The sequence below is a fragment of the Colossoma macropomum genome, unplaced genomic scaffold (genome assembly GCF_904425465.1).
Source record: "Colossoma macropomum unplaced genomic scaffold, Colossoma_macropomum, whole genome shotgun sequence".
Lineage (NCBI taxonomy): Eukaryota > Metazoa > Chordata > Actinopteri > Characiformes > Serrasalmidae > Colossoma > Colossoma macropomum.
The window spans coordinates 6,150,052-6,177,885 of record NW_023494799.1 but is presented as its reverse complement, the minus strand read 5'-3'; the positions used below and the strand labels follow the sequence as shown (position 1 = coordinate 6,177,885).

At 38.8% G+C, this 27,834-nt stretch overlaps 1 protein-coding gene across 4 annotated transcripts; it reads left to right on the top strand.

Moving 5' to 3' along the window:
- Positions 1-105: 105 nt before the first annotated feature.
- tpm4a (tropomyosin 4a) lies at positions 106-26,109 on the top strand. 4 transcript variants are annotated; one of them, XM_036586330.1, is made up of 9 exons: positions 106-497; positions 3,086-3,211; positions 16,952-17,085; positions 18,680-18,797; positions 20,335-20,405; positions 20,744-20,819; positions 21,811-21,873; positions 21,981-22,050; positions 23,538-23,761. In XM_036586330.1, exons 1-9 carry the CDS (start codon positions 384-386, stop codon positions 23,618-23,620), a joined length of 855 nt encoding a protein of 284 aa, XP_036442223.1. In that variant the 5' UTR covers positions 106-383; the 3' UTR covers positions 23,621-23,761. The 4 variants fall into 4 exon arrangements, with proteins under 4 accessions (XP_036442223.1, XP_036442222.1, XP_036442225.1 ...); XM_036586329.1 differs by lacking the exon at positions 23,538-23,761 and adding an exon at positions 25,196-26,109 and having other exon boundaries at positions 109-497; XM_036586332.1 differs by lacking the exons at positions 106-497; positions 3,086-3,211 and adding an exon at positions 8,424-8,874.
- The last annotated feature ends 1,725 nt before the right edge of the window (positions 26,110-27,834 follow it).

Here is a 27,834-nt window from a genome sequence, read left to right as displayed (position 1 = left end):
CTATCACTTTTTTCTAGTTAAACAAAAAGCAGCAGCTCCAAATAAGGAGAAGGGCCTCGAGCTGCTGCGAGTGTTTCTGGTCCAAGCCATTCCTTCACAAGTGGGCTGATAGGGAGTTGTGGATAGCAGAAAGTGAACAAGCAGAGGGAGGGAGCTGACTACTGACTCTAGTAGGGCACAGCCAGATCCAGCATTGTGGTCAGCTTCGGGTTTGAGTTCACATCAGCTGCACTCTCCTCCCCTCCTCTCCTCTCCTCTCCTCTTTCTCTCTTTCTGTGGCTTTCTCTCTTTCTGTCTACCCATAAGAAGAAGAAAGACTGCTGAAAGCCTGATTTAAATTTCTGAAATCTCTTGATTTAGTTCTTAAAACTCAAATTGTCAAAATGGAGGCCATCAAGAAGAAGATGCAGATGCTGAAGCTGGACAAGGAGAATGCCATTGACAGGGCGGAGCAGGCTGAGACGGAGCAGAAGGCGGCTGAGGAAAGATGCAAGCAGGTATGTAGGGAAAACAAGGAGGGATGGGTCATTTTTAAGGCTATTTGTCAATGTTGGATATTATCCAAGGGCTAAGGTGGTTTTTGTACAGTTAGCAGCAACATACACTGATTAGGTACTCACTCTTCATTTTATCAGAAACGCCTTTCATACTGGAGTTCCAGTTACAGACTGTAGATCAGCTGTTGCTGTACATTTTATCAGCCCCCCTCTACCCCATCCATGAGTGAAGAGGGACCACCACTGACAGATATTATTTGGATGGAGACTGAGCTGACGTGGTGGTGATGTTTGGAAGTAGGGACACAATTAGATGTACACTGTAAAAACACAAAATCACTGTAAAATTACACTAAATTACTGACTACTAGCTCCATTACCTTCACAGTAATTTACTGAACCATATTAACAGTAACTAACAGCAAAATATCAACTGTATACTGTGACTCCACAGTCACCTGCACCACTAGTTGCCTTCTGCTGTACACTTACATTAATATACAGTAATTAAAATACAGTAATTTCCTGTCTTTTTACAGAGCTATGAAAGTAATGCAACTCAATAGCAAGTAATTTATTGAAAATTTACATATGAAAAAAAAAACTTTATCAGACCTACAAATATGTTCATTTATAAAGATGTAAATAAAGTAAAAGAATGTAAAATAAAATGAATTATCAGATCAGATCAGAACATCAATGCACATATTTATTCACCATGATCTGCACTGTATATGCACAGATTGTATCAAACATTTTAAAAGCAAATATAACATATAATCAATGTAACCTCATAGTAATTTGCTGTATTATTACAGAAAATGTATGAAAATGAGTGGATTTCACATTATGTGATGTATACCATATATTTCTGTGAAAAATAGAGTTAAATATCATGAAGTCCTGGCAATAATTACATAGCATTGGCTTAGATGTATCATTAGCCATATGATTAGATTAGACTTGTGCTCCTCAGGTAAGCATGCCATGCTATACTAATAAGAGTCCTTGCGTAAGACTCCTAATGCTACACTCACCTACCACTGTTACATGATTTATTTGTACCTCTGGATGAGAACCAAATGTGTGAATGTAAATGTAGCAACCTAATGTTAGCTTCTTCCACGGGAGATTAGTTCCAACATTAAGCATGGACACTGATAAGAAGTGAACTTTTCTTGGTTGCTAATATCTTTCAGCTGCATCAGGCTCTGCTTCTCTGGAAAAAACTCAAGTTAATCCTCCCAAATCAAAAACTGGAAGAACTCTCTCAAAAGTAATGATGCCAAAATCGGTTCTTCTGGAGTGATTCCATAGAGAAACCACTGTTTCAATCATGTCCCATAGCTGAAGCTAATGAAGACGTACCCTTGGGGATAGCACCCAAGTGACGTTTGCACCCTGAAAGAGTGTGAAGAACCTTTGAATGGCTGGTTCTTCAAAGAACCATTTTTGTAAATGGCATGTGCAAATATAGAGAACTTGTTTTAAAGTTTAAAGAACCTTCATGTAATGTAAAAGCTCTGTGCCCCTTAAACGTTTCTCCTAGAACTATATGATCCAAGCCAAGAACAATTTGGGAACCTTAGTCTTTTAAGAGTGGAATACATTCAAGAGTGCAGCTAAAGTACGCAACACCGTGCTGCTGAGATTTCAATGTAACCTGATGAACATAAACATCTGGCTGCTGTGGACCGCTGTGGAGCACTCAGGCCTTTGTCAGAAGATTATCAGGTTCTTCTGAAGAGCTGCAGGAAAACGGAGAAACTGATTAGACAAAGATTAGCGAAGAGTGTTTGTGAAAGCTCGATCCACTGCATACCAGAAGGGCTGTCCACTCGGGCTAAAAATAAACCGGGATATCAGCTCTCAGGCCTGGAAATGCTAGACCTGTTCTTTGTCCTCCTCCTGGAAGCCTTAAGCCTTAATGGGTTCTTCTTACGTCTGTCAGTCACACTTATCTTAGATAACAGGTTAGCGTGTTTGTTTTACGATGAGGTGCTGCATCCTCTAATTCAGCTGAGGATTGTTGTATTGATATGAAAGTGTACAGTACAGAAATAAGTTGTTTCGTCTGTAACACTTTCTATGAATGTCACATTTGTAACATATAAACACATTTTTAACATGTTATAATGCATTCATAAGGCATTATAAACATGGTTATAAATATTTATAAAATGAATTACACTGAATTACACTTTATAGCCATGTTTATTGAAGCCTCACTCTTAACACTGGAGGAAGCTTTAGTACAGTACGCTTCACTTTACTTAGAGCGGACAAATACGACTTATGACCTCTTATAATTTGTTATGAACAGTACTTATAATGCATTATGTTAACAATTCATAATGCACAATAAGCATGGCTATAACATGTAATGCATTTTTATAAATATTTATAGCCATGTTTATGATGCCTTATGAATGCATTATAACATGTTATGAATGTGTTTATAGATGCTTACAAACGTGACATTCATAGAAAGTGTTACCATTTCATCTTACTGTTCCGGTGAGAGCAGGTAAACCTGGCAGCATCTTCTTGAACACTTTCATCTGTGCTAATCTGTTTTTGTCTTACAGCTGGACGATGAGCTAGTTGGCCTGCAGAAGAAGCTGAAGCAGACTGAGGATGAACTGGACAAGTACTCTGAGGCCCTGAAAGATGCCCAGGAGAAACTGGAACTTTCTGAAAAGAAAGCCGCTGACGTAAGTGAGATATCCTGTTAAATCAAGGTGCAAAACAACAAGAAAACAGAAGGTTCCATGTTTGGCATCTTAGTCAAAGTATCTTTCCCCCCACACCGTAAATCCTCATTGTGAGAGTTTATTCTACAGGTTTATGGAAAATGATCTGTTTAGTAATGCAATTAGTAACATACTCTAATAAATACAGAAGGGCTGCATGATATTTATATGTTAATCATTATTGCAATATTGGCCTTTTCCGATACTGATATGCAAATGAGCTTTCTAACCAATCACAGTGTGCTGTGAGCATCTTAATGTTCTAGGCAAGCATTTTTAGAAGATTAAACAGGATTAGAATGAGGTTTGAAAATCAAACACTTCACAAATCATTCGAATAATAATGCAAACAAGAAGTTGTGATTAAAATGTTGTTGATTTCCTTCTATGTCCTGGGACAGTCAGTGCAGATGATTTTGAACAATTTGAGCAGCAGCTGATCAACAGTAGGGAAAAAGTCAGCCGTGTGGAACTATTCATGTTTTGTGTGAGGGGCATTAGACAAGCAATTTATAATCTCTGGTCATGTCGAGTATCAAGAGGCTGAGGAAATTTTGTAGACTAAAAATCTTCTCCAGACAAAAAAATCTATAGACAGTTTTTAGTATGACAAAAAAGATTAATAAACAACAGAACAAAACTGCAAAGTACAACTAAAAATGAATGGGATTCATTTGTTTGGATGATCAGTCGTTCTCTGTTGTTGAGGATTTTTGATTTTGTGGCACATTCTGCTGCCTACATACTGTAAACCTCTGTAAAAAAAAGTTTTTTGCTGTTATTGTCCGCTCAGTTTTGGCCAATTTAAAGCAGATTTTCTCGATAATAAAAGTGTATTTTCATTTTTACATTTTTACATGTTTTATGCTTAGTACATCTATTTATAAAGCATTAATAGAAGACCTTTTTTTGGTTTTTGGTTTTTGGCCAAATCACTATATTTTTGGTCCATCACTATAAGATTATATAAGAATATGTTACATAAGAATTTCACTTTTAGTTAACATGTTGTTTTTTTGCAGTGCAGTATTCATACTGTGCAGCCCTAATACAGCATGCAAATGTTTTAAGTTTTGAAAGCTCAAAAAAGCTGACTTAACCAATTTCCATGAGCCGTCTGAGTAAACCTCACTGTCAGAGTATTAGAGTGTATATTCGTAGTGCATCGCTCATCAACCAAGCCTGGTCTGTGAGCGTGTAAGGAGGTGAATGGAAGCCGTCTCAGAAGCAGGTTAAAGTGAATGGCTTCCACCTGTTTTTGCACTAAGTGAGTGAATCATGGAGGGCTTTTGCGCTACCAGCTGTGATCGAGCTTTGATCAGGTCCATCTTATCGTGCGAAGCAGCGAGTGTGCAGCATTCCTGTCTGCCACTCTTTAAGGATGAGCTCACAACAAGTCCAGCACTGTTCCTGATAAGACTGCCTGACTGTCATCAGATCAGACTTGGCAATCGACAGAGTGGAGTTTACAGAAGGTGCCTTTATGTTTACAAAACTGTTGGATTGAGGGAGACTGATAAGGTATTTCCTGAGGACAGTGGAGTCACTCAACCTCATATTAAACCTGCTTATCATGGGCCTTAGGTATTAAGGTATGAGTGGTTTTGTTGGCTCTTGGCTGGCAGTGTTGGACAGTCAGAGATCTACTGTATGTGCCTTATGGAAATCATTTTGTGGCTAGTTATTTCATATCATTTATGGTACACTAAAAAGGTGTGTTGAGTGTATGTGATTCAGATACTACATGCAATTTGTGTTAAAGCTTATTTTCACTTATTTTGACTCAGAAAATCAACATAACATAACCTGAGACGCTCAAACTTTTGCATACAACTGTACGTGCAGCTCCTCTTAAGTGTGCTGAACATAATCATGCTGCACAGCGAAGCGACAACAATTTATAGAATTCTGATTCTGATTTCATTCAGTTTGGCTTGTTTATGGTGTTCTGCCAAAGGCAGCAACTGAAAGGTTTAACTGTTGATCTTCACTCACCACTGAATTGTGGACAACAGTAAAGTGACCAAAGGTCATGAGAAACCAATAAGATTGTGTCAAAGTTAAATTTACTCAGTGCCTCCAAAGCTTACAAAATTAGTAACAAAATCGCCCAGAGTTTCTGTTATATCTAAATCTATTGTCACTATCATAATAAAAATGTGTATAAAATGGTAACTTCATTGATTGAAAGGAAAAAAAAAACACATTCTTAAAGTGTAATTCCACAGATTTTTCAAAATGTCTTTATAATTCAGTTGCCAAGATGTAAACAAAGTCATTCAGAGTGGTTTAATGTGAAATGATTCATTTAAATACACTTACTTACCCTAATTACCTTTACAGTGGTGCTGATAGGAACCAGGGGTCACAATGTGTACAACACAAAAATAGTCATTTTATTTACTATCCAAAACCACCAGTGAACCAATATGTGTCTTCTGAGTTTTTATATATAATGTTCATGATGGTAAAATAGTGGAAAATCTGAAAAATAAATTTTCTTTAGGGACTATTTTGCCATATAACACTCTGTATGCACCTCTGTTTTAAAAGTATATGTAGCACTAAACCTTATCACAAAAACTATCATAAAACAATGTCTCAGTCATGAGGCAACATCTTCAAAATCATTTTATGTAATAGCTTTCTGTGAGGGAGTTTTTAGAGGCATGAAACTCTTCAGACGTCTGGTTCCTATCACCATCAATGGGAACAATTTTGAATCTTAATTTTCTCTAGAACAGAACATTTCACACCAAACCTCTCTGAATGACTTTGTGTACACCTTAACCATTTTATCAGCAGAAACTTTGACCAATCAGTGGAATTCCCCTTTATCTTTATGCTAATGTAAGAAGATTTTACTCCAAATAATCTTGGACCATTTCTATCCATTCACCATGAAGTGCTCACACATGTAAAGAACAGCTGGATTTTTCAGTTGGAAAATAAACATAAAAACAAAAAGTGCTGAGATTTTGCTATGATAGCAATGAGGCATGTGCAGAAATGACATTTGTAAACAACCCAATTCGAAAAACACTTGCGGCCTACATACTTTAAGGTCCCTCAGTTCTTTTCTAGGGTTCAGGGAGGCCTGAAACGTGAGGCAGGCCTGCCGTCTGCAGAGCTTTCTCTCTGGAACTGTGCCCTGGAAATCTGTTCTAGACTACCCTGCCACATGTCATGCATTAGGAGAGACCATAAACTAATTATACTTCTGAATTCTCAACAGCAAAAGAGGAGGGAAGGAGGAAGGAGTACTCGGCAGCAAACAGGACTTTTCAACAGATCCTGGTTGGGGGGATGAACAAGGGCTTTTTTTTTCGTATGCCTGTTACTGATAAGCCTATGGAGCAATGGGGGAGACTTGGCTCCAATTGCTGCGCAGCAGCCCTGGAATGCTAGGAATGCGTCGAAAGCAAACGAAAAAGGCCACACTCCTATGTCTAATGAAATCAATGCTCCCTCTGCCTGCAGCGGCTCTTTATCAAGGAGGTGCACGTCTCCAAGTTAACTCTCATGGCCTGCAATGTGACAGAGAATTAAATTTAGCATCTGAGGCTTGTGTTGAGTCATATCCCTCGATTATTGTGTCCTCAAGATTTGGTTAGATTGAGTGAAAGTGTTATATAGCTCCCAGAAACTCTCCAATTTTTTTTTTTAACAAAGTTTTGCTAGAAAGTCTTGTAGGAACCAAATCAAACGATTATTCATATCTCTGCTCTGTTCATCCACCTTGTTATTACACTTTTATATTATGAACAGTATCTGAAATATAGTCAAACACTTTGAAGTTGGTGGCAGCAAAGTTAGCCATATATAATGGATCTGATAGGCTAGTCTGGTTGGCTACTACCTATTGCAGCTAAGCTAATGTTGCTGGAGGGCAAGGCCTAAACTAAATACATGACTGAAAGGAGGCACTATTAAATATTGAAACGATGTTAAAAAGACACTGAAATTCAATAATAAAGTACATATTGAAAAGATATTGAGTGTAGACTTTAAAGTAGGTATTGTGGCACTGCTGCATGTGTGCACTAGCTGACCTGCATCACCATGAGCCTCCATAAGGTCTCTGGATGCTAATGATGCATACCAGCACATGAATTAGTGGGACTCCAGTGGGCTTTGTTAACCCTCGCTGGCTCTGCCTAGCCTCTCAGTTATGAGGTTAACCACCGTTCATTCACTTCTGCGCCTTAAGCGTGTGCTTGCCAGGTAGAATTTCCATTGACTCATGATGCTTCCAGATCCCTTACTCTTTTTCTCCAGTGCCACAGTATTGAAAATACAGCATATCATCTCTGTCAGAACAAAACCTTCTTCAAAGAGTCATTTTGGACCATTTCTCTTGGTCATGAAATTTTGACACAGCTGTCTTTTTCGGAAAAAACTATTGAAAAAAAAAAAAATAATAATAATAATACAATAAAACACAAAAACGGAGAATTTGCTCGGAAAGCAAAGATATATTGAAATTTATAGATTGAAAGCAGAGATAGGGTTATGAATATGCTGATGTCTGGGACATTGTTTTATGATAGATTTAAGAGGAGGAGAGGTACATGCAGGGTGTTGTGAGCCAAAATAGCCCCCATTATCAACACTAGATATAAAAACTCATAAGACATATGAGGGTGTTTTTGACAGTAAATAAAATGGCTATATTTGCATTGTAGGCCTCATGACACCTGGTTCCTATAACCACCACTGTAAAGAAATCTGAGTCAGTCAAACCTCTCTGAATGACTTTGTTTACATCTCAGCGACTGAATTATACAGGAATTTTGAAAAATCGGTGGCATTCCCCTTTAAGGTTCCTAACATAGGTCGAATTGTCTGGCTCCAGATCAGCCCCACACTAAACATAAACACTTTCAGTTTACATATATTTGAAACGGGAATTTGTGAGAACCTGAGAACAGTTGTGCATTTTGGTCATTTTAGAGCTATTGGTTTAAAAATATATCGAAAAAGAGCAAAAATTATCGTAAAAAAAAAATAATAACGATAATAATCTCAAGCATCAACACCGTTCAGTTGAATCTCTATGGTCACGCCCAGCTCCCTCGCCCCGCCCACTTTTCCACGCTGCCACGCCATTGGTCGGTTTGGGTATGAAGTAATCCAGCGGTTCTGCCTCCTCTGAGCGCCCTTAACATACTCTCACATATACACACACAACAGCCCCAAATACTCAATGAGACTCGACTTCGCCTATTTCCACAGACTTTAACCTTTTTTTAGTACTTTCTCCGTTGAGCTGGAGCTTATTTTAAGTGGGAAATAAGTGCGTGGTTTACATTTTTTTGCACTCGTCTAAAGTGTTTTTTTTTCCCAGATTTTTTTAAGGACTATATTTGTGATTTTTTTCTTACAGACTGTGACTTTTATTTATTTTGGCCTTTACAGTTCATTTGCACGCAGGTGTTTTTTTTAGAGCTCGTTTTTTGTGTTTAAAAAAAAACTAAACAAAACAGTAAAAAATGGCAGGTGTGACTTCTTTGGACGCCGTTAAGAGAAAGATCCAGAGTTTGCAGCAGCAGGCGGACGACGCGGAGGACCGAGCCCTAGTTTTACAAAGAGAGCTGGACAATGAGAGGGAGCTGCGGGAGAAAGTGAGCCACGTCTGCTTCCTTTCCTTTTTTCTCTCTGACCTCTTCTTTCCCAGCTCGTTTTGTTAGCTTGAAGCGTCCCGCAGATGTTAGTGCTCGCCTTGAATAGAAACGGTTGCCAAACTCAGTGGAAAAAACGAGGCTGAAGGATATTTGTTAGCTTATTTGTCGAATTTTCCCGTTCCACCTTAAATGGTGCAGCAGTTACTGCTGCACCATTTAAGGTGGAACGGGAAAATTCGAAAAAGAAGCTGAAGCTGACTCCAGCCTCGTTGAAAAAAAGAGCAAACGTGGAGTGTTGGGTGTAGAAACCTAGGCGTTGGTCCTAAACCCTCCCATACAGTGCAGGTCCCAAAAAAAGCAACTTCTCATTGTCTGTGCAGACGAGCATCCATCTGAATCATACGTTTATTCACAATGCTGTAACTCATTATTGACAAAGTGAGGTTTCACAGAACACATTTGTTCCCTTGCTACGTTCTAGATGCTCTTTAGCTGCCTGTGTTTGCTTAAGAAAAGTGTGCCGATATGGCACAGTGAGGAGAGCAGGCCAGATGTGAGGACAATTCCCCACCCCTCATATCTCCATTCCTATATGATAGGCCTACTTACAGACAGGGGTCTGTTTCCATCTAGATGCTGGTCAGATCCAGTTTGCTAGGTTTAGTTTTGAACACACCTAGTCAGCAGTGGTTTTGTTCTTGTGTCTGAAAATTCTCTGAAAAAGTTTGGACATTAATACTAAGCTGAGATCAGCCGCCCTGAAATGTCTGTCTTTAGACTATTTGTGAGCTCAGAAATGTTTGCTGATGACAATTTCCAACTTTCAAAGAAGTTTCAAAGAGTCCCCTCCCCCCCTCCTTCCTAACCACTGCCTTTATCACTGGATGACTGTTCCACTATTGAAGTTTAAAGGGCCCATGTCATACATTTTTCTGGTATTCTATTCCGTCCCCTTTGATGTTTGCATGGTATTTATATATATTGGTTTATATATATATTGTCGCTGTCCAATGAAAAACTGCAATTTTGGACCATTTCTATTGGTCCAATCATCATGAAATTTTCACACAATGTAAAGGACAGCTGAGCTCAAATGAGAAGAAAAGTAAAAAAACGCCAAAAATGGAGATACATGTTTTTCATTGGACAGCGACGAGATGCAAAAACAGTCATGATGACTATTTTCCAATCCCTTCTAGTCCACTCATAACATTTGTGTGGGTTTATGTACCAAAAACGATCAAAATTCATTTTCACATGGCCTTTTTCCGACCTCTCTTTATCCCTTAAACAGGCTGTTTTTTGTTACTGTGCCTTTAAGATTGACTTATGTAAATGAGTAGCCTTGTATTTCTCTTCTGACTGGCCACCTTCTATTGTGTCTCATTCAAAAATCAACCCAGACTGGACACTTCTTATAACTTCAGCATGAATGGGTGGAGCTAAACCGCTGTAGGCAGAATAAGCGGATATGTGTAAGTGTGACGTCACACATACAACGAATTCCAGATGTTTCTGCCGCTTGGTTTCCATATATGGACTGGTATGTTTTAAAACTTTAACAGGGCTTACGTACTACATCAAACAGTTAAATTTAAAGAAAACTGAGGAACACTTGGTTTTCTATGATATGGGCCCTTTAAAGGAGGTTTGTACGCAGTTTGGTGTTGTATCCCTAAGAGATTTAGGGGGAATGCTATTGAACAGCCCACATATACAGCTTAAACAGGGTCAGTTTAAGGCACAGCAATGATAGAAATGGCTTTCTCCTTTAAAACGAAGCTGATCTGATATTAATAATCTTGTCAGCTGTCAAATATCTAAGTTCGTTTATGAAATGTTTTGGATTCTGTTCCCATCACTGCCCTAAACCTGAGATCTGTAGCGATAGGTTTGAGTTTTACTGCACGCTTAAGGGCTCTTGGAGACGGGGAGGAATATCACACCACTAGCTGCTTTTGGCTCTTCCTGGACGGTGGTGTTCCCTGAGGAGCTGAATCAGGATGTCGTTCCTGCTCCACATCTGCGCATCCTGTGGACCCCGTTCATACTGAGATGGCCACAAAGATAGGCAGGAAGTTGGCATGGGCTTAAATGAGGGTCCTTTCAGATGAATGGGATATTGAAAGTAGTCTGAAGACCTGTCTTTGTCCAAGGGTCCAGTCTGTGTTACTCTAGTAAAGCACTTCTCCTGACTCTTGACTATCACTGTAATGATAACATAGGTTGTCATTATGAAACTGAGGCTGTTATAATGTCTCATAAGCTTATGGTCATTTTTTGCAGTGTTCAAAGGGCCATCGTACATTTTTCTTGTCTTTTTAAGTCCACTTATAACAGTTTTTGGGGGTTTATGTACCAAAAACAGTCATAATTCATGTCTACGTGACCATTTTTCAACCTCTCTTTATTCTTTACAAGTAAAGAGGCTGTTTTTAGCACTGTGCCTTTAAGACTGATATATGTAAATGATCTCTGTTCTAATCAGCTGTCCTGTATTTAGCCTCATTCAAAAAACAGTCCAAACTGAAACACTCCTTACAGCTTCAACATGAATGGGCGGAGCTAAACTGCTGTAGGCTGAAGAGGCCTTGGTTTCAGCTTAGAGTCCTTCTTTAAGGTTTTCCAGAAAATGGGCCCTTTGAATAAGCTGTTATTGACTAATCTTCGCTACTTTTTGATGTGCAGTCACATTTTCGGAACTCGTAAGTTCTGGCCAGAGTTTCCAAGAAGCCTTGTTCTTTAAAAAAATTCAAATGTTCTCCATGACATCAGTCTTGAGTTATGTGAAACAAAGGTATGTCCCAATGAATCCTAGCTAGAACCCTCAGCGGGTGTTCATCCCATTTCAACCGACAATGACTTAGTGTTTGAAAAATGAGGCTGTGGAAGTTATTTGTGCTTTTTACACAAACTTTTTTAGTTTTTTGTGTTAACAAGACTTCCTCACATGTTAGGTTATATCACACCACGGAAGAGGCCTGTTCATAATGCCCAGTCTGAAACGTCCACTTTGTTAACAACCTTCTGGTTTTCATTAAAGTCTAGTTCACACCTTTTAAGCACATGGAGCAAGGTTGATGCCAGTATCTCTTTCACTATTAGACTGGTTGTTTTTAGATTTAAAGTTGAATTGGGCTCAAAAAACTTGCAGAGTCAATTTTAAGAATTAATTCAGGAGTTCGTACAAGGCCTGTATGGACCTATTAGCTATTTAACCTGCCTCTGCAACTGATATGCTTCCATTTTCATAATAGCAGTCCATAAAGTAGCCAAGGTGATAGGATATCTCTCAGTATTTTGTCTAATACATTACCTGACCACTCCTAGGCTCATGGTAGCCTGTACTTGATATAGTCTTCAGCTCTCAACAGTGCCTGAAGTTTGTTGTGCTCTTGTCAAGGATAGCATGGAAGTGTTAACAGTGGGACTAAACATCCCAGTCTTGGGTGCTTAGGACTGTTTGATTGCTCTAATCACTCTTCTGCATGTGTTGCTTCCTTTAGGTCAGTCCATTTTGAGGCGAGTATTCAGCACAGTCATGTCCAGTCAGAAGTAGTGGTGTTATGAAGCTGCACTTCATTTTAAAGAGCCCATATCATAGAAAGCCCTTGTTTTAAATAAAAACGTTTGATGTAGTATATAAACCCCAACAAACATACGTCACCTCCAGTCCATACAGTCTATATAAGGAAGCCAAGCTGCAAAATCATCCTGTTTGGAGTCCATTGTTTTTGTGATGTCATAAAATCCAACTCATTTACATATGTCTTCCTATTTATCCTACAGCAATTTAGCTCTGCCCATTCATGCTGAAGTTATGAGTGTTTCAGCCTGGCCTATTTTTGGTACAAAATCCACTTAAATGCTATAAGTGGACCTTAAGAAAAACAGAAAAATGAAAAAAAGAAAGCACTATATGTTGGATATGGGCTCTTTAAAGTAAGTAGTTGGTTCTCCTTTTCACACAAGCACAGTTCTGATGGTGCTACTGATGTTCTGAACAGAGAATCCTGTTCTAAAATGTCTAATTTTATTGTAAATAGTTGTTTTAAACTTTAAAAATATCACATTCTGCATTAGTTGCATTAGTATTGAGGTTTGAACTGCGTTAAGTTTGAAGTGGACTGCTACTCCACTGAAACTTAAAAAGTGAAGGTGCTAAAAATGGTTATTTGTTTTGTAGTTTCAACTAAATTTTCCACTGAAGGGTTCTTTAGGGAACCAAAAGTGGTTCTTCTATAGCACTGATCCAAAGAACTGTTAGCTGTGCTAAAATGGATTAGAAGTCCTGTGAATTAATTTGAAAACAGATATTAAATTATACCTTTAAAAAGCAACATAAGGCATTCTGTTTTGTTCTCTATGGCGAGTGATCATTGTTCCCTGCAGGTTTGATGCGCCTCTCTTGCCGGTATCCTGTAGGATGCACATGGCTCCATTTAGGCCTTTTTTTCTGGACTGATTACTCTTACATCTTCCTGGCAGTCCAGCACAGTCATTCACCAGTGTATGTTTTACCTTATATGGCATGCATTCCCAGGCAGCCAAGGGAACGTGATGACTAAGGAAGGGCCATGGCTGGGGAGGGAGTGTTCTGACCCTGAACTGAGCGAGTAACAGGGAGGGCACAGGATGTAGAGTGTGTCAATTTCCTGTGTGTTCCCCCCCTTCTTTGTCATTGTCTTCTTCATATTTGGTTAATAAGCAGCATGTGTTTCTTTCAGGCTTGTGTGCTTAGGTCAGTTTTTAAAAATGTTCAAAAATGTCATTTTAACCTTTTGAAGTCTAAGGGTCCGTAGTTTGAGACCACCCTTTTGATGATTTATTTTTATTATTTGTTTCTAGTCAAAAGTACAAATTTCATGTACATTTTTCAGTGTAAGGAAAGGCAGATCACACATGTTTAACAGAAAATAACACAGAAGCCTCAACAGCTGAATTTTTCAGTTTTTACTATGTTCACACTTTGACTTTATTACAGCTTCCATTCTTTTCAGGAGACTCACTTTCAGTTTTTCAAAGAAATCTGCAGCCACACGTCCAAAGTTCAGTCTTCTCCTTCCCACAGTCCAAGAACATATTTTCTGAAGCTGAGGTCTGGACTCTGGGGTGGTCAGTCCATTGTTCAGCTTCTTTGTTTGATGTGTCCATCTCCTTTTCTCAGTGAGGTTCTTCTTGACAGCTACACATCCTTTCAGACCCATAGCGCTGAGTCATCTTCTCACAGTGGAAGGATGGACAGAAACACCTGTGGATGTTTTCAGATCTGAAGCAGCTTGATTTTCTCCTCTCTCTCAAAGATGAAAGCTTTAAGTGCTGTTTATCTGATGGGGACAGCTTCGGTGGTCTACCAGGTCTTGCATGGTTCCCCTGAAAAATGAATAACTTGTACTTAATACCAATTTTGAATGGAAATTAAAGACTCAGGGAACCTAAATCTGGGTTTTCTTTCTAATTATATTAGTCGTGTTCCTGCAGGCAGACAGTAAACATGTACTTTTTAAGTTTACCCTTTGAATAGTGTTGCAATGACCAATAAATGACCAACATATTTCTCCATATTTCTCAATGTAAACTGGGAGGTCCTGATCTTGGGTAACGTTTCAGTAAACATTCCCCTGACCAATCACAAGGCTGACATCTCTTGCCCCGCCCACACAAAACAGTTTTAGTGTGAGAGAGACTTAGCGTAACCCAGCATAACCAAAAGGTAGCAAGCTAGACCCGTGTGTAGCTGCCTGTGGCCCATTCATTCATTTATCCATACACGAACATTGTTCCTTCGTCCGTTCCTTCATTCACGTTGCTTCGTCCATCCGTTTGTTTGTCTGCCTGTCTATCTGTTCATCCGTGACATTTTTCTTCCAGTTACCGTCACATAAAAGCTGGATAATGACTTTAGTTCTGTATGAGGGCAGAGCAGGCTAGGAGTGATGGACTGAGAGCTGTCAATCAAGCTGCTCATTAACCACGCCCACACAGTTCTCAGATAGGTCTTACCAGTGGTTTTTAAGCTGTGTTTTATCATATTTATATCTTAGATTTTTCATTCAAGCTTTGCTGGATGTTTAATATAAGTTTTGTATCATACAAACATTTTTCATATTTGACTCTGAGACTTTTGCACAGTATATAAGTTCACTAGTCAAAACTGCCCACTGTTACTTTGTTCTCTTATGGATAGCTTGTAAAACCAGTATGAAAAATGATGAATAGTGTAATTATACACTCTGGCTTGATGGATGTGTCTCCTCCAGAGGGAAAACTCATCATATTACTCAAGACTGTATAAATGACAGTCTGCATAGTATCAGGGGACGTATATATCTCAGTGCAGTATGGAGTTATTTGTGTGATGCACAACAACACTGTCATTGACTAGATATATTATCCTCTCTATTTCCTCAGTCTGTGGATTCCCCAGTCTGTGGGGGGGGGGATTCAATGTTGCTGCAGTGACGTTTTTCAAAATTGGATTAACTTTTGCAACAAAAGAATGTTTAGTGTTCAGGTTCTGTCCTGCTTCCCAACCCTGGGCCTTTTATCTGGCTTATTTTGAACCTGCTATAGATACAGCGTTCATCAAAGCTCGGTTTATGGGCATGTTTACTGCTTGCTCAGCCTACGCCACAGGAATCCACAAAGATTGTGCAGTATGCTGGCATTTCTCACCCAAAGCTCAAATAGCTAGCCCATGAGAGAATGGCGCTCAGGAAAAATGAGTCCACTCTAGTTTTCCCTTGAGCCCTGCTTTCTCCATGTCCTTCACACAGTTTTTTCAAGAGCTCTTAATAATCTGCCAGACAGATTTTTAAAACTTTCTGATAGAACAGAACGTCTGCTTGATTAAACCCTGGTGATATTCACTGTAATGTAGTAATGCAGTGAGTGTCTAATTGTTCGGGCTTGCTTGTCGCTCCCTGTGGACAGCAAACCACTATAGAGGCTCCGTTGTGTCTGTTCTGAGACAAAGCTTTGTTTGCCAGTAATTCGAAGGGAGGCACAGTTACAAGTGTAAACATTTGCTTTTTTGTTTGCTGCTGATTATGCATTGCGTGAAGGCGGCCTTGTTTTTCTCGTTCTTAATGACACTATGATATCACCATCAGTACATTGTGAAGGACCATGGTTTACTATTAATTTGGTAAGAGAAGATTTACAACAGGTTAAACACTGGCTATTATTTGATATGTATAAACCTTGGAGATGCTATTCAGCAGCAAATAATTTTATTGAAGAAATATTTAATGAATCCCTTAAACTGCATGGGCCTGTATATAGACTGTATATGCACTTCTTAAAAACATGACTTACGTATTAGTTTCATAGTTACTGAATAAATTGCAGTAGTTACTGAATAATAAGCCTTACACTGCAAAAAATGACAAATTGTCAAGTAAAATGAACTTAAATATAGTCAAGAAATCAAATATTTCTCATGCTGAGATTGTTGTGAGCTTAATTTAAGATTATTTAGCTGATTTCTGGACATTTTTACTTGTTTTAGGTAATTTTATCAATTTTGTCACTATACTGGCAGATAATTTTGCTGGTTTCAAGAATATTTCTTAAAATAAGCAACACTATCTGCCAATATAGTGAGATAATTTTACTTGATAAAATTACTTAACATTTTATTTCTTTACCTTGAGGTGCACTTATGACATTTGTGTAGTTTTATGTACCAAAAACAGACACTATTCATTTTTACATGAGTTCTCTTTAGAATTAAGGCTGTTTTCGTAACTGTGCCTTTAAGACTAATATATGTGTAAGAGCTGATTGGCTGTCCTGCATTGTGCCTCATTTATAGACTTAGGACTGGGAAGTGGATAAAACTTTATGTGAGGAAAAGTTTGCATGATCTGGGCCCTTTAAGACTAATAAGTAAATAGGAAGTCTGCAGGTTAAGAGGTTAATGCTGTCTGTTCTGCTCCATTGTATGAGTCTCTGGTGGTCAGTGTACTGGGCAGTGTAAACCTGCCTTTATTTTCTCAGGTCAGTTCATCATTGTCTGTTTTATTCTTCCCGCATTGTAAACCCTCGACCCCTGACCTTGTGCCTTTGTGTTCAGGCTGAAGGTGAAGTGGCAGCGCTGAACCGCAGGATCCAGCTGGTGGAGGAGGAGCTGGACCGAGCCCAGGAGAGGCTGGGCACTGCCCTGCAGAAACTGGAGGAGGCAGAGAAAGCAGCAGACGAGAGCGAGAGGTCTGTAGAAGCGCACACTGGTCACTGACGCAGAAAGGATTCACATACTTTGTTCTTTATATTGACAACTTAGACTCCATACCTTACATACTAGTTTCATAATTGTTATTATTTTATAATAATGGAATAATATTATATTATATATAAGTAAATGAATTTTACATGTAAGTATATAAGTATAATAAGTCTGTGTGAGTATAATACGACTAATAAGCTGCATTATTGTTGATAAAAACATGGTGTAATACAATAAGAAAGTGCAGATGATAAAGTTTCAGCAGATACATAATTGTTTTGTAGGTAGAAGAGGAGATATTTTATTGACTTATATTTTTGCTACAAATTTGTTATTACTTGGCATTAAAACAAGCTATTTGAATAGAATTTGACGGTAAATGTGACTAATAGTGTAACTGACTATGTCATTTCATATGTATTTATGTAATTGCATTTAAATAGCACAGCAAAAAAGTAATAACGTCCCAAAGGTTAAAGGGGAATTTCACCAAGTTTAGAAAAAAATTGACGTAATTTAATAATCTAAACATCTTGTCACAGTCATCACAAAAATGAATATAAAATGGTAACTTTATTCATTGAAAGGAAAAAAAAATATTCTTAAAGTGGAATTCAACTGATTTTTCAAAACTTCTTTAGAATTCTGTCGTCAAGATGTAAACAAAGTCATTCAGAGTGATTTGATGTGAAATGATTCATTGTAGAGAAACTTACTGACTCAGATTTCTTTACAGTGGTCGTGATAGGAACCAGGGGTCACAACATCTACATCACAAATACTTTTTTACCTAATTTTATTAACTGACCAAAACCTCCAGTGAACCTACACACGCCTTTTGAGTTTTTATATGTAATGTTGATGATGATAAAATAGTAAATCTGAAAAAATATATTTCCTTTGGGTACTATTTTGCCTTACAACGCCCTGCATGTACCCCTCCACCATAAATGTGTTTTAAACCATTCACAACCACTTAGTGTAGTAATGTTCTGTAATGTAGCTTTTAGAGGCAATAAACTCTTCAGACGTCTGGTTCCTGTCACCACCACTGTGAACAGTTCTGACTCGGTAAGTTTCTCTAGAGCAGACTGTTTCACGTCAAACCACTTTGAATGACTTTGTTTACATCTTAATAATTTAATTATTTGGAAGTTATTCCTTGTCAAGGTTAATAAATCATTAATAAACTTGAATGAATTTACATTTGAAATGCCTCTAGTGCACTAATGTTGATACAAATTTAAGTCACCCTAATAGGGTTTTTGGTAGAGGCCTAGCCAGACACTGTAATCCCATTAGCTTGTAGAACATCATTATTGCGCTGGTTCTTTGAAGAAGCCCAGGGCTCTGACCTAAGCTTACCTAATGATGTATTTCAAACATATGACCGTATCAAAACAGCCCAGCTTAACCCAAAGTAACCCAGAGGTTGAGTAGGAACAGAGTTGGAGGAACAGAGTGTTCTCCACCTGACAAAACTGAATTGAGTTACATATTCTAAAAGGGGTTCAGCTCTTCTTTTTGAAGCCTAGCTATGATGGCAACATTGAACTTTGACTTTCATGCATTCTCCAGAGGTATGAAGGTGATCGAGAACCGTGCCATGAAGGACGAGGAGAAAATGGAGATCCAGGAGATGCAGCTAAAGGAGGCCAAGCACATCGCCGAAGAGGCTGACCGAAAATATGAGGAGGTATTTTTGTTTGGTCGTTTGGATGATGCTTTTACTTTCATCGTGTGGCGATATATGATGGAGCCCTACCATTTTTAAAACAGTTAATAAAGACTACCACAGATTATATCATATGTATGTATTAGCTGTTATTTAAGCACACATTCGTTAACCCATCACATTTTTAAGCCTCTTTTAAGTACTGAACCCTGATGTTTAGAGCTAGGCCTTCAGTTTGGGCCATAAATGTCAAAACTGATGCTAATTTCTGCTAGCACACCTATGGGAATCAAGTAGTATGTTAATGTTAAGCTAACAGTGATTCATATGAACATTTTTGAACTGTTCTAAATTGAACACAGACAGGCTACATTTGAAAAAGACAGTGAAAAGTCTAACAGACAAATTAACTTGTTTTACTTTGTAGCAGTTTTACAATGACTCTTTCAGTAAAGAGTCCAGGTATGTTTCCCATTTCTAAGAACTATAACTCACATTCACAGTCAGTGACGTATCTAGAACTTCCAGAAGGTGACATTTTTTTCCTCACCAAATTGGTCCCACGCATTAAAAAATCTAAACGTGGTTGTTTGATTCCACTGTTTGTTTCTAATTATGTTGCCAGTTAATCTAACATGCCAGGCCTTTAGTCCAGCTCCTGAAGCCCTAAGCAATGGGAGAGCTAACTTGGCTGTATCTCCTGAGAAAAAACACTGATTGGATCATTTTCCAAGACTTAACAACGAATAAGATCATTTAAATACAACGAGTATGATAATTACACCAAATAAACTTAAATAAAAACAAGAAAATTTAAATTCAATGAGTACAATGATTACATTAAATAAAATTTTGCAAAAATTACACCTACACTCAGATCTTATGGGCCCCAGTGTGAAAGAAAATAAATATGAAAAAAAGCACTTTCACTTAATAAAAAAATGATTTGCTTTTTTACTTGCTATTGTTATATCTCAAACAAGTGGTGCTGTCAAGGCAGGCTGCAAATGTTAGTACCTATTTATGATTTTAGACTTATAAATAATGTATATATCAGGTTGTGATAAATGGTAATTTCATCATGAAATTTGCACAGAATATAAAGAGCAACAGTCATTTTCAAGTTATTTAAAAACTGAAAAACGACAAAAATGGAGATACAAGGTTTTCTTCCGACAGCAGATAGATAGATAGATAGATAGATAGATAGATAGATAGATAGAGAGAGAGAGAGAGAGAGAGGTAGATAGATGTGATTTTTGCTACTTTTTTGTGTTGCTGCTGTGATTCTGCAATTTTCTTCTGGATAAATCCATCCACCCAGCTAAACACTGTGGGAAGAGGAACATGTTTCACATTTTTCTTTCAACTACAGAGCCATGACAAGGCAGAATTTACTGCGTTCTTGTTGTACACATGGTGTTCACCAAATCCAGACATCGCTGCAGAAATCGTGAGGGCTGAGCTCTGTTAAGACTAGCTTTTGCCAAATGTTAGAAGTTGCAGAGATGTTCGGCTTTTGAAGCTTTTGTTCTGAAGCCTGCTGTTTGTGCCTCAGGTGGCCCGTAAGCTTGTGATTCTCGAGGGCGAACTGGAACGAGCAGAGGAGAGAGCCGAGCTGTCTGAATGGCAAGTGTACACTTTTTAAATCCCTTTTTAAGCCTTTAAACTGTTTAGTAACTCCAATTAATTCAGTGACTGCATGAAAAACCATTCAATATCCTGTTATTATTAAATGAGAGTCAAGCAGTAAAACTCTCAGGGACCCATATGTGGAGCAACACTTCAGTTCCTCACTTTCATAACTATATAAGTTATAGATAGTTTCACAGTAGTTCCCAATCATTTTTTGCAAGTTTTAAGATTAATATCGAAATAAACTTACAGTTTAAGGGGCTAAATATGTCAATACAAGTACAGTTCTTTCTTTGTTGGCTGAGATGTTGTTGTTCTCTGTTTGTTCACAGCAAGGCCAGCGATCTGGAGGAGGAGCTGAAAAATGTAACCAACAACCTCAAGTCTCTAGAAGCTCAGGCAGAGAAAGTAAGACAACCAAGTTGAGCCTACCATATCATCACTTTCACATTGTTACTTTGGGACATTTTTTGGACATAATTTGAAAACACCAGTGGCCTTTTTTCTATTGTGGGATCATTTTACGATGGATGGATCAATAGAAAACAATTGAAATCTACATTAACTCATATTGTAAGAAGGTTTTTTCCTACTCCTGTACCATTACTGTTTTGGAAAGTCAAGGTTTTCTTCTGACAGTGATGATATTTTAAAATAATGCCCTAAAAATCTCTCATTATTGAGTTAAATATGCTTTGCTGGCTGTATTTAAAACAGACTCAGTCATGTGACTGATGTCAGTCATGATATTTAACTGTCAGTCTTACATATGGTAGAGTAGATTATTGTACAGTAAAACGTGCTGAATGTTACATTTTTACATGATGAACTGTAGGCAAAACAGGATGTTACATGTTCAGGTACACTGTAAAAAGTAGCTGTTTTAACTTAAGTTTGTGAGATCAGATCATGCCTTTAACATGGTGGTGGTAGTATGAGGGACGACTGATTGAGGGAGGAGGGAGAACTCTGAGAACTGGGGCTGGAGTTCTGGGCAGCTTCTGCCTGTAGCTAGAAGGCCAGACCCCCTCATAGCTGTAATAGGACTGATGTAGGACTGAGGACTAGGGAGGAGATGGGGTGGCAGTGGGGATTGCGAACATTTCGTTACCGAAACAGAAGGCGAGGATGTGAATTTATAGGGCGTTAGACTGGAAGAAGGAGGAGTTTCAGGCATGTTCCTCTTCAGTTATAACATAACTACATTTAGTTACCAGGCTGCTTTGAAATTTTGAGTTAATTGAGCTTCTAATAGTAAGTGAACAAGAATCAGTCTTGTGTTGACTTACTATTTGAAGCTCAATAAACTCAAGATTTCAAAGCAGTCCAGTAGCTTTTTTGAGTTATTTTACATGGACTGAAGTCAAAACCTTTGAGATGACATTTTTCTCTGTTTCAGTATTCAGAAAAAGAAGACAAGTATGAGGAGGAGATCAAGGTTCTTAGTGACAAACTGAAGGAGGTATGGTTCTTTATACTTATTAATGAGGAAAATATACTTGGACCAACAGAATGGGATTTGTGGTATACCTGGTTTCTGACCCTTCCCTGTCCATCTTGTCTGAGCAGGCGGAGACCCGTGCCGAGTTTGCAGAGAGAACAGTGGCCAAACTGGAAAAATCCATTGATGACCTGGAAGGTATGAACATCTTCATTTATTTAGCTGCACTGTTGAAAAGAAGATGCTATGCTGTGAATGTAGAGATTGAGCACTACGCTCTTAAAAATAATGATTTCTAAATGGTTTGTGGCTTGTATGTATGATTTTAAGAGAGACTCTAACTGGTATAGAACCTTTACATTATATGGAATTTCTCTAAACTTTATAAAAGTGGTTCCACAGGTTCTTTAAGGAACCAAAGTGTTATGAGCTTCTGAGCTTATGAGCTTCTTTCTGAGCTCTTTATATCTTTATATTAACCCCTTAAATGGCCAGGACCCACGGGCAGGCCCCAGGTTTTATTACACACTTCTATAACCTAAAAATAGCTCAACCAGTTTGCATTGATGTCCCTGTAATTACTTGATAATAAGCCCTAGTATGTAATAAGCCTGGGATTTCAACCCCTTACAATCCCAGGCTTGATACACACTAAGACTTACTGTTCACTAAGTACAGGAACTCACCAGGTCCTGGCCATTTAACAGTTTAAGCGCAATATAGGGCAGCCTATCAGAACGGAGGTCATTTACATTTATCAGTCTTAAAGGCACAGTAACAAAAACAGCCTGTTCAATTCTAAAGGTTGGAAAATGGCCATGCAGAACTGAATTATGATTGTTTTAGTACATAAACCCACACAGATGTTGTAAGTGGGCCTCAGGGGGAAAATGTAAGATATGGGCCCTTTAAAGACTCCAGTTTGGCAGTTTGGTACGGGGCTATAAAGCCTGTCGAGATATATGACTTCTGCAGAAAAACACATTCAAATTTGCATGTTGTAGAAAGGCCACATGCATAGTCAACATATTTTTGCCTAATGCTCCTGTTAATAATTACGTTCAAATATCCATATCATCATGGAGATGGTCTCATAGGTCAAGAGCTGGTCAGCCTATTTTCCCTGTACACCAATCCTGAGGAATATGAGCACAATCTATGTTGTTTTAAACTGGTTTGGGAGTTATTAGAAGTTTTGTATTTCACCAGCTGGGACCGTTTCTCATTAAAGCCTGATGCTCTCCTGTGAACATGGTAATATATTTTGCTGAGCATATGGAATCCACCGAGACAGGCTGTACATTACTCCAGTCTCGAGAGTACTATGGAATGTCCGCTGTCAGTCGAAGCTTCCTGCTCATTTACTTTGCATCACCTGCATAAAAGTATATATGCTTAGCTAAAGCACCTAGAGAGCATGTTTGCTATTGGTCAGATGGAAATTTTACAGGCAGGAAAGTTTACTCGTCTCCACGTGATTTGCTTAAGGTCCTTAAAGAGGACAGCAGCAGCTCTATGAGTCCTCATATCGTCCTCCTCATGTCCCTCTGTAGTTCTGGGCTGTATTTTTCCATGAATGTTCTCTATCATCTGTTAAACCCATCTTCTCTCCCTCTCTTCGTTTGCTCTGTCCTTTGCTTCTTACTGCTTCTCCTCTCCCTGCTTTTTTTCCTGCTGATCTCCAGATGAATTGTACGCTCAGAAGCTGAAATATAAGGCCATCTCGGAGGAGCTGGACCATGCCCTCAACGATATGACCTCCTTGTAGCTCCTGCCCTGACTTGTAGTCTCCTCTCTGCCTTCCTGTCTCTCTCGCTGGCTGCGATAACTTTGACTCTTTTCCTAAATACTGCTGTCTCATGCAATGGAAATTTTAGTTTCAATAAAAGCTCTGTTTCCTATTCCGTCACTCACTCTCATTCGTTCTGCTTTAAAGGAGAACTACAACAATTTTTTGAAACCTCTACATAATTCACTTGTTTAGATTTAGGCAAAGTAATTCAGAGTGGTTTGATGTGAAATAGTTCATTGTGGAAAAATTTAGTGACTCAGATTTCTTTACAGTGGGGGTGATAGGAACCAGGGGTCTCACTGTGTACAGTGCAGATGTAGCCATTTTAAGTTTAGTTACCCTTTATTAATCCTGCAACAGGGAAATTTATCACTGCATTTAACCCATCTGTGCAATGAAACACTACATACACACTAGTGAATGCACACACACTAGGGGGCAGGGAGCAGCCCTATCCACAGTGCCTGGGGAGCTGTTGGGGGTTAGGTGCCTTGCCCAAGGGCATTTCAGTCATGTCCTATCAGCTCAGGGGATCAAACCGACGACCTTCCGGTCACAGGGCTGGTTCCTTAACGTCCAGCCCAGAATAATTTATACCACCCAAAATGATTAGTGAACCTACATGGGTCTTCTGAGTTTTTGGATGTAATGTTGGTGTGTTAAAACTGAAAAAGTAGGCCTTCACTGGGGGACTATTTTGCCTTACAACGCCCTGCATGTGTCTCTCCACCATGTATGTTTTACACCTTATCTAAAAAGTTGTCTCAGGAAGCAAATTCCTAATCATGTAACAGCGTCAAACCACTCTGATACTTTCAGTGTAAGTTAAGGTAAAGAGATTTTACTCCAAGCAACTTTCTATTTGCTCATTTCTATTGGCTCAATAATCATGAAATGTTCACACTATATAAAAGAGTTAAAAGTGTTTAAATAATGAAGAAAAGTAAAAATTGAAAAAATGGAGATACATGTTTCTCTTTGGACAGCAAAGATATACATACATAAATATGTGTGTATAAATGTATATGTTATTGTAATTACCCCTTAGTTACACACTAATAGGTACTGTATTTGGGTACCTGTATTACATTGTAGTGCATTAGGTAATAGTTAACATTTGGCTCAAGTGTAGTATTTGCCTTTTGAAAGTCAACAAAGGTGAGATCATGTTTACATCTTGATTTGCCACTTTGCATCATAACTCCTAAATCTACTTTCTGACAGCTTACTCTGCATGCTGTGTGCGTTTTCCCATGACTCCCATGTCTTCTGTGCAGTGAATGTTTTCCCATGGATTATAAACTACAGCTCTGCATGCTGCTCCTAATGGACACGTACAAGAAGCTGCATGTTCTTGTCAGTGAATGCATGCAAATGAAACTTAGAGCTTTCGTTTTCTCGTTTTCAACTGAGGACTAATAGCCATAGAGAAAGCAGTCATTTTTCTTGTGTGCAGTTGTGTTCATTAAACAAAATCCACCAACTAAACATGAGCAGTGAGTAAAACTGTTACAGCAGCTCATGGCTCTTTTTTTGTCTTTCTTTTTGCAGAGAAATTAGCAAGCGCCAAAGAAGAAAACCTCGGAATGCACCAAGTTCTGGATCAGACGCTCCAGGAGCTGAACAGCATATGAAGGGGGGATGGGAGCAGTTTCATCTTACAGCATTCCATGACCATCCAGCTTAATTCCATATCTCCAGCTATTCAAACCTGTTTCCTCACAGAGGATTAATTTAATTTGTGCGTCCGCAATATTTCATTTGTCAATTTATCCCCCCCCCACACCCCCCCCCTCCCAAAATCTTTGGTGACTGGTGATGGTCGGCAGCTGAGGTGCTCATTAAGCGCCTGTAATTTCAGTTTTTTTCATTTGTTTACATTGTATTTGACGCACATTCATGCCAACTTCCAAACGTCCTGCATGCAGTATATTATAGCTGAATAGTGTGGTCAGATTTCAAGTGGACATTGTCTGCCATCTACTGGTCACTTGGATTGTTTTTTTAAATGAAGGTGACATTTGAAGAATTTTGTTATTATTATTACAAAAATTATGAGAGGAGGGGGGGCTTTTTCTTCCATTTTCCATTTGAAAAAAAAGATTGAGGGACCAAAAAAAGAACTTTTATTATGCCAAATCATGAAACGTGTGCCAAAAGGTCAAAATACACATACATTCCAAATTGTACCGGAGGCGATGCGGAAATATGTAAACCAAACAGCTCTATGAGTGCAAAGCTCTAGAGAGACAAGAAGTCTGTGCATGATGTCATCCAACATTCCATGTGTAATACGGACCAAACCCACAATGCAGTTCTTTTAATTATCTGCCTTGCTCTGTGCCTTTCTTAAACGAGTTTCTATTTCACTTTCCACTTAATAAATTTGTATAAAACTCCAGGCCTGAATGTGTTTGCTGCATGCAAATGAAGCGTATTTTGAATAAAGAACTTTAAGCCACAGATATTATACAGTCCATTATTAGTATTATTATCTTACTGCCCCTTCACAGAAAAGTCACATACACTGATCAGGCATAACATTGTTTCTACGCTCATTGTCCATTTTATCAGCTCCACTTACTATATAGGTGCACTTTGTAGTTCTACAGTTACAGACTGTAGTCCATCTGTTTCTCTGCATACTTTGTTAGCCCCCTTTTACCCTGTTCTTCAGTGGTCAGGACCCCCATGGACCCTCATAGAGCAGGTACTATTTGGGTGGTGGATCATTCTCAGCACTGCAGTAACACTGATGTGGTGGTGGTGTGTTAGTGTGTGTTGTGCTGGTATGAGTGGATCAGACGCAGCAGTGCTGCTGATGGTGCAGCAGTGCTGATGGTCAGAGGACGGTGGACCACTGTTCGCCCACTGATGGCAAAGCAGGCGGCCCACTGACTTGTTACCCAGTCGTCTGGTGGACCAACCGCATTATTGTTTTTTTATATTTACAGCCATAACAATTTATGTAAAAATACCAGATGTTAAAATATCACAAGTGGCCAGCGTAGGGTTCTACTTTAGCTGCTGTAGCCAGTCAGCAGCCTGTCCATGTTGTCTACCCTCACACACTAACAGCAGGCCATGTAGGAGGAAAACAGAGTGAAGAGACACAGCACCTCCACACTAAGGCCAAGAATCTGAGGTTGAAATAATGCTAAATCACATCATTTTGTCTTTTGGCAAACATTGAAAATGGGTCCCACAGACCTGAACACCACACAAGGGTTAAGCATAGTGGTAGACAAATGACTACTTGTCATTTTCCACTCACAGTTCAATTTACTTACTTTTCCTTTATTTCTTTCTTTCATTATCCTTAGTAAATTAGTAAATCATTTTAACAGCAGGTCATAGATAAAGCCGGTTACACAGCTGGAATCAGTCTAGCACAGTGTCAGCAACAACATTTTCAATTAAATATTTTATATTAGGCCCAGTCATTACTTTTTGCTCTGTTGTTTGTAATATTTGTTAGTTTATTTTCCCAAATAAAAGGCTGTGCGCATGTAAAATATGTTTGGGGAGATAAACTCCTTAAATGGCCTGGGCCCACCTGCAGGAGTTTATTACACACTCCTATAATCTAAGAATAGCCTAACCAGTTCGCACTGAAGTCCTTGTAGTTATTGAATAATAAGCCTTAGTGTGTAAAAAAATGTGATTTTAAGGGATTAAAAACTAGTTAGACCTTCTATGCAGGCCAATAATATGGGTGATCCAAGGGTGGACCAGCAGAGACATACGGTCAGTGGGCTCTTGATGCTTGCTATCTTGCTATTTGATTGCTTTCAGCATTTAGCATTACTTACCATTTGGGAATAAATGTTTACAACCCATATATGGAAGGAGCCCATTAGAGGTAGTAAAAAATGTAAAAAAATAAAGCATACATAGATTAATATCCATCATCTAAACCACTTATCCTTCTGGGTCGCTGGAGCCTATCCCAGCTGTCATTGGGCGGAAGGCAGGATACACCCTGGACAGGTCACCAGTCCATCGCAGGACAGACAGACAGACAGACACATTCACACACACCAAGGGGCAATTCAGCATGTCCAATTGGCCTGACTGCATGTTTTTGGAAACCCACGCAGACACGGGGAGAACAGGCAAACTCCACACAGAAATGACCCTGGCCGCCCGGCCGGGAATCGAACCCAGGCTATTCTTGCTGTGAGGCGACA

What these genes read in the sequence shown, in the direction of transcription:
- tpm4a (XM_036586329.1), top strand. Translation starts at nt 384, where the DNA reads ATGGAGGCCATCAAGAAGAAGATGCAGATGCTGAAGCTGGACAAGGAG. An exon ending in CTGAGGAAAGATGCAAGCAG is followed by an intron (nt 498 to 3,085) that starts GTATGTAGGGAA and finishes TTTGTCTTACAG; the next exon opens with CTGGACGATGAGCTAGTTGG. An exon ending in CTGAAAAGAAAGCCGCTGAC is followed by an intron (nt 3,212 to 16,951) that starts GTAAGTGAGATA and finishes CTTTGTGTTCAG; the next exon opens with GCTGAAGGTGAAGTGGCAGC.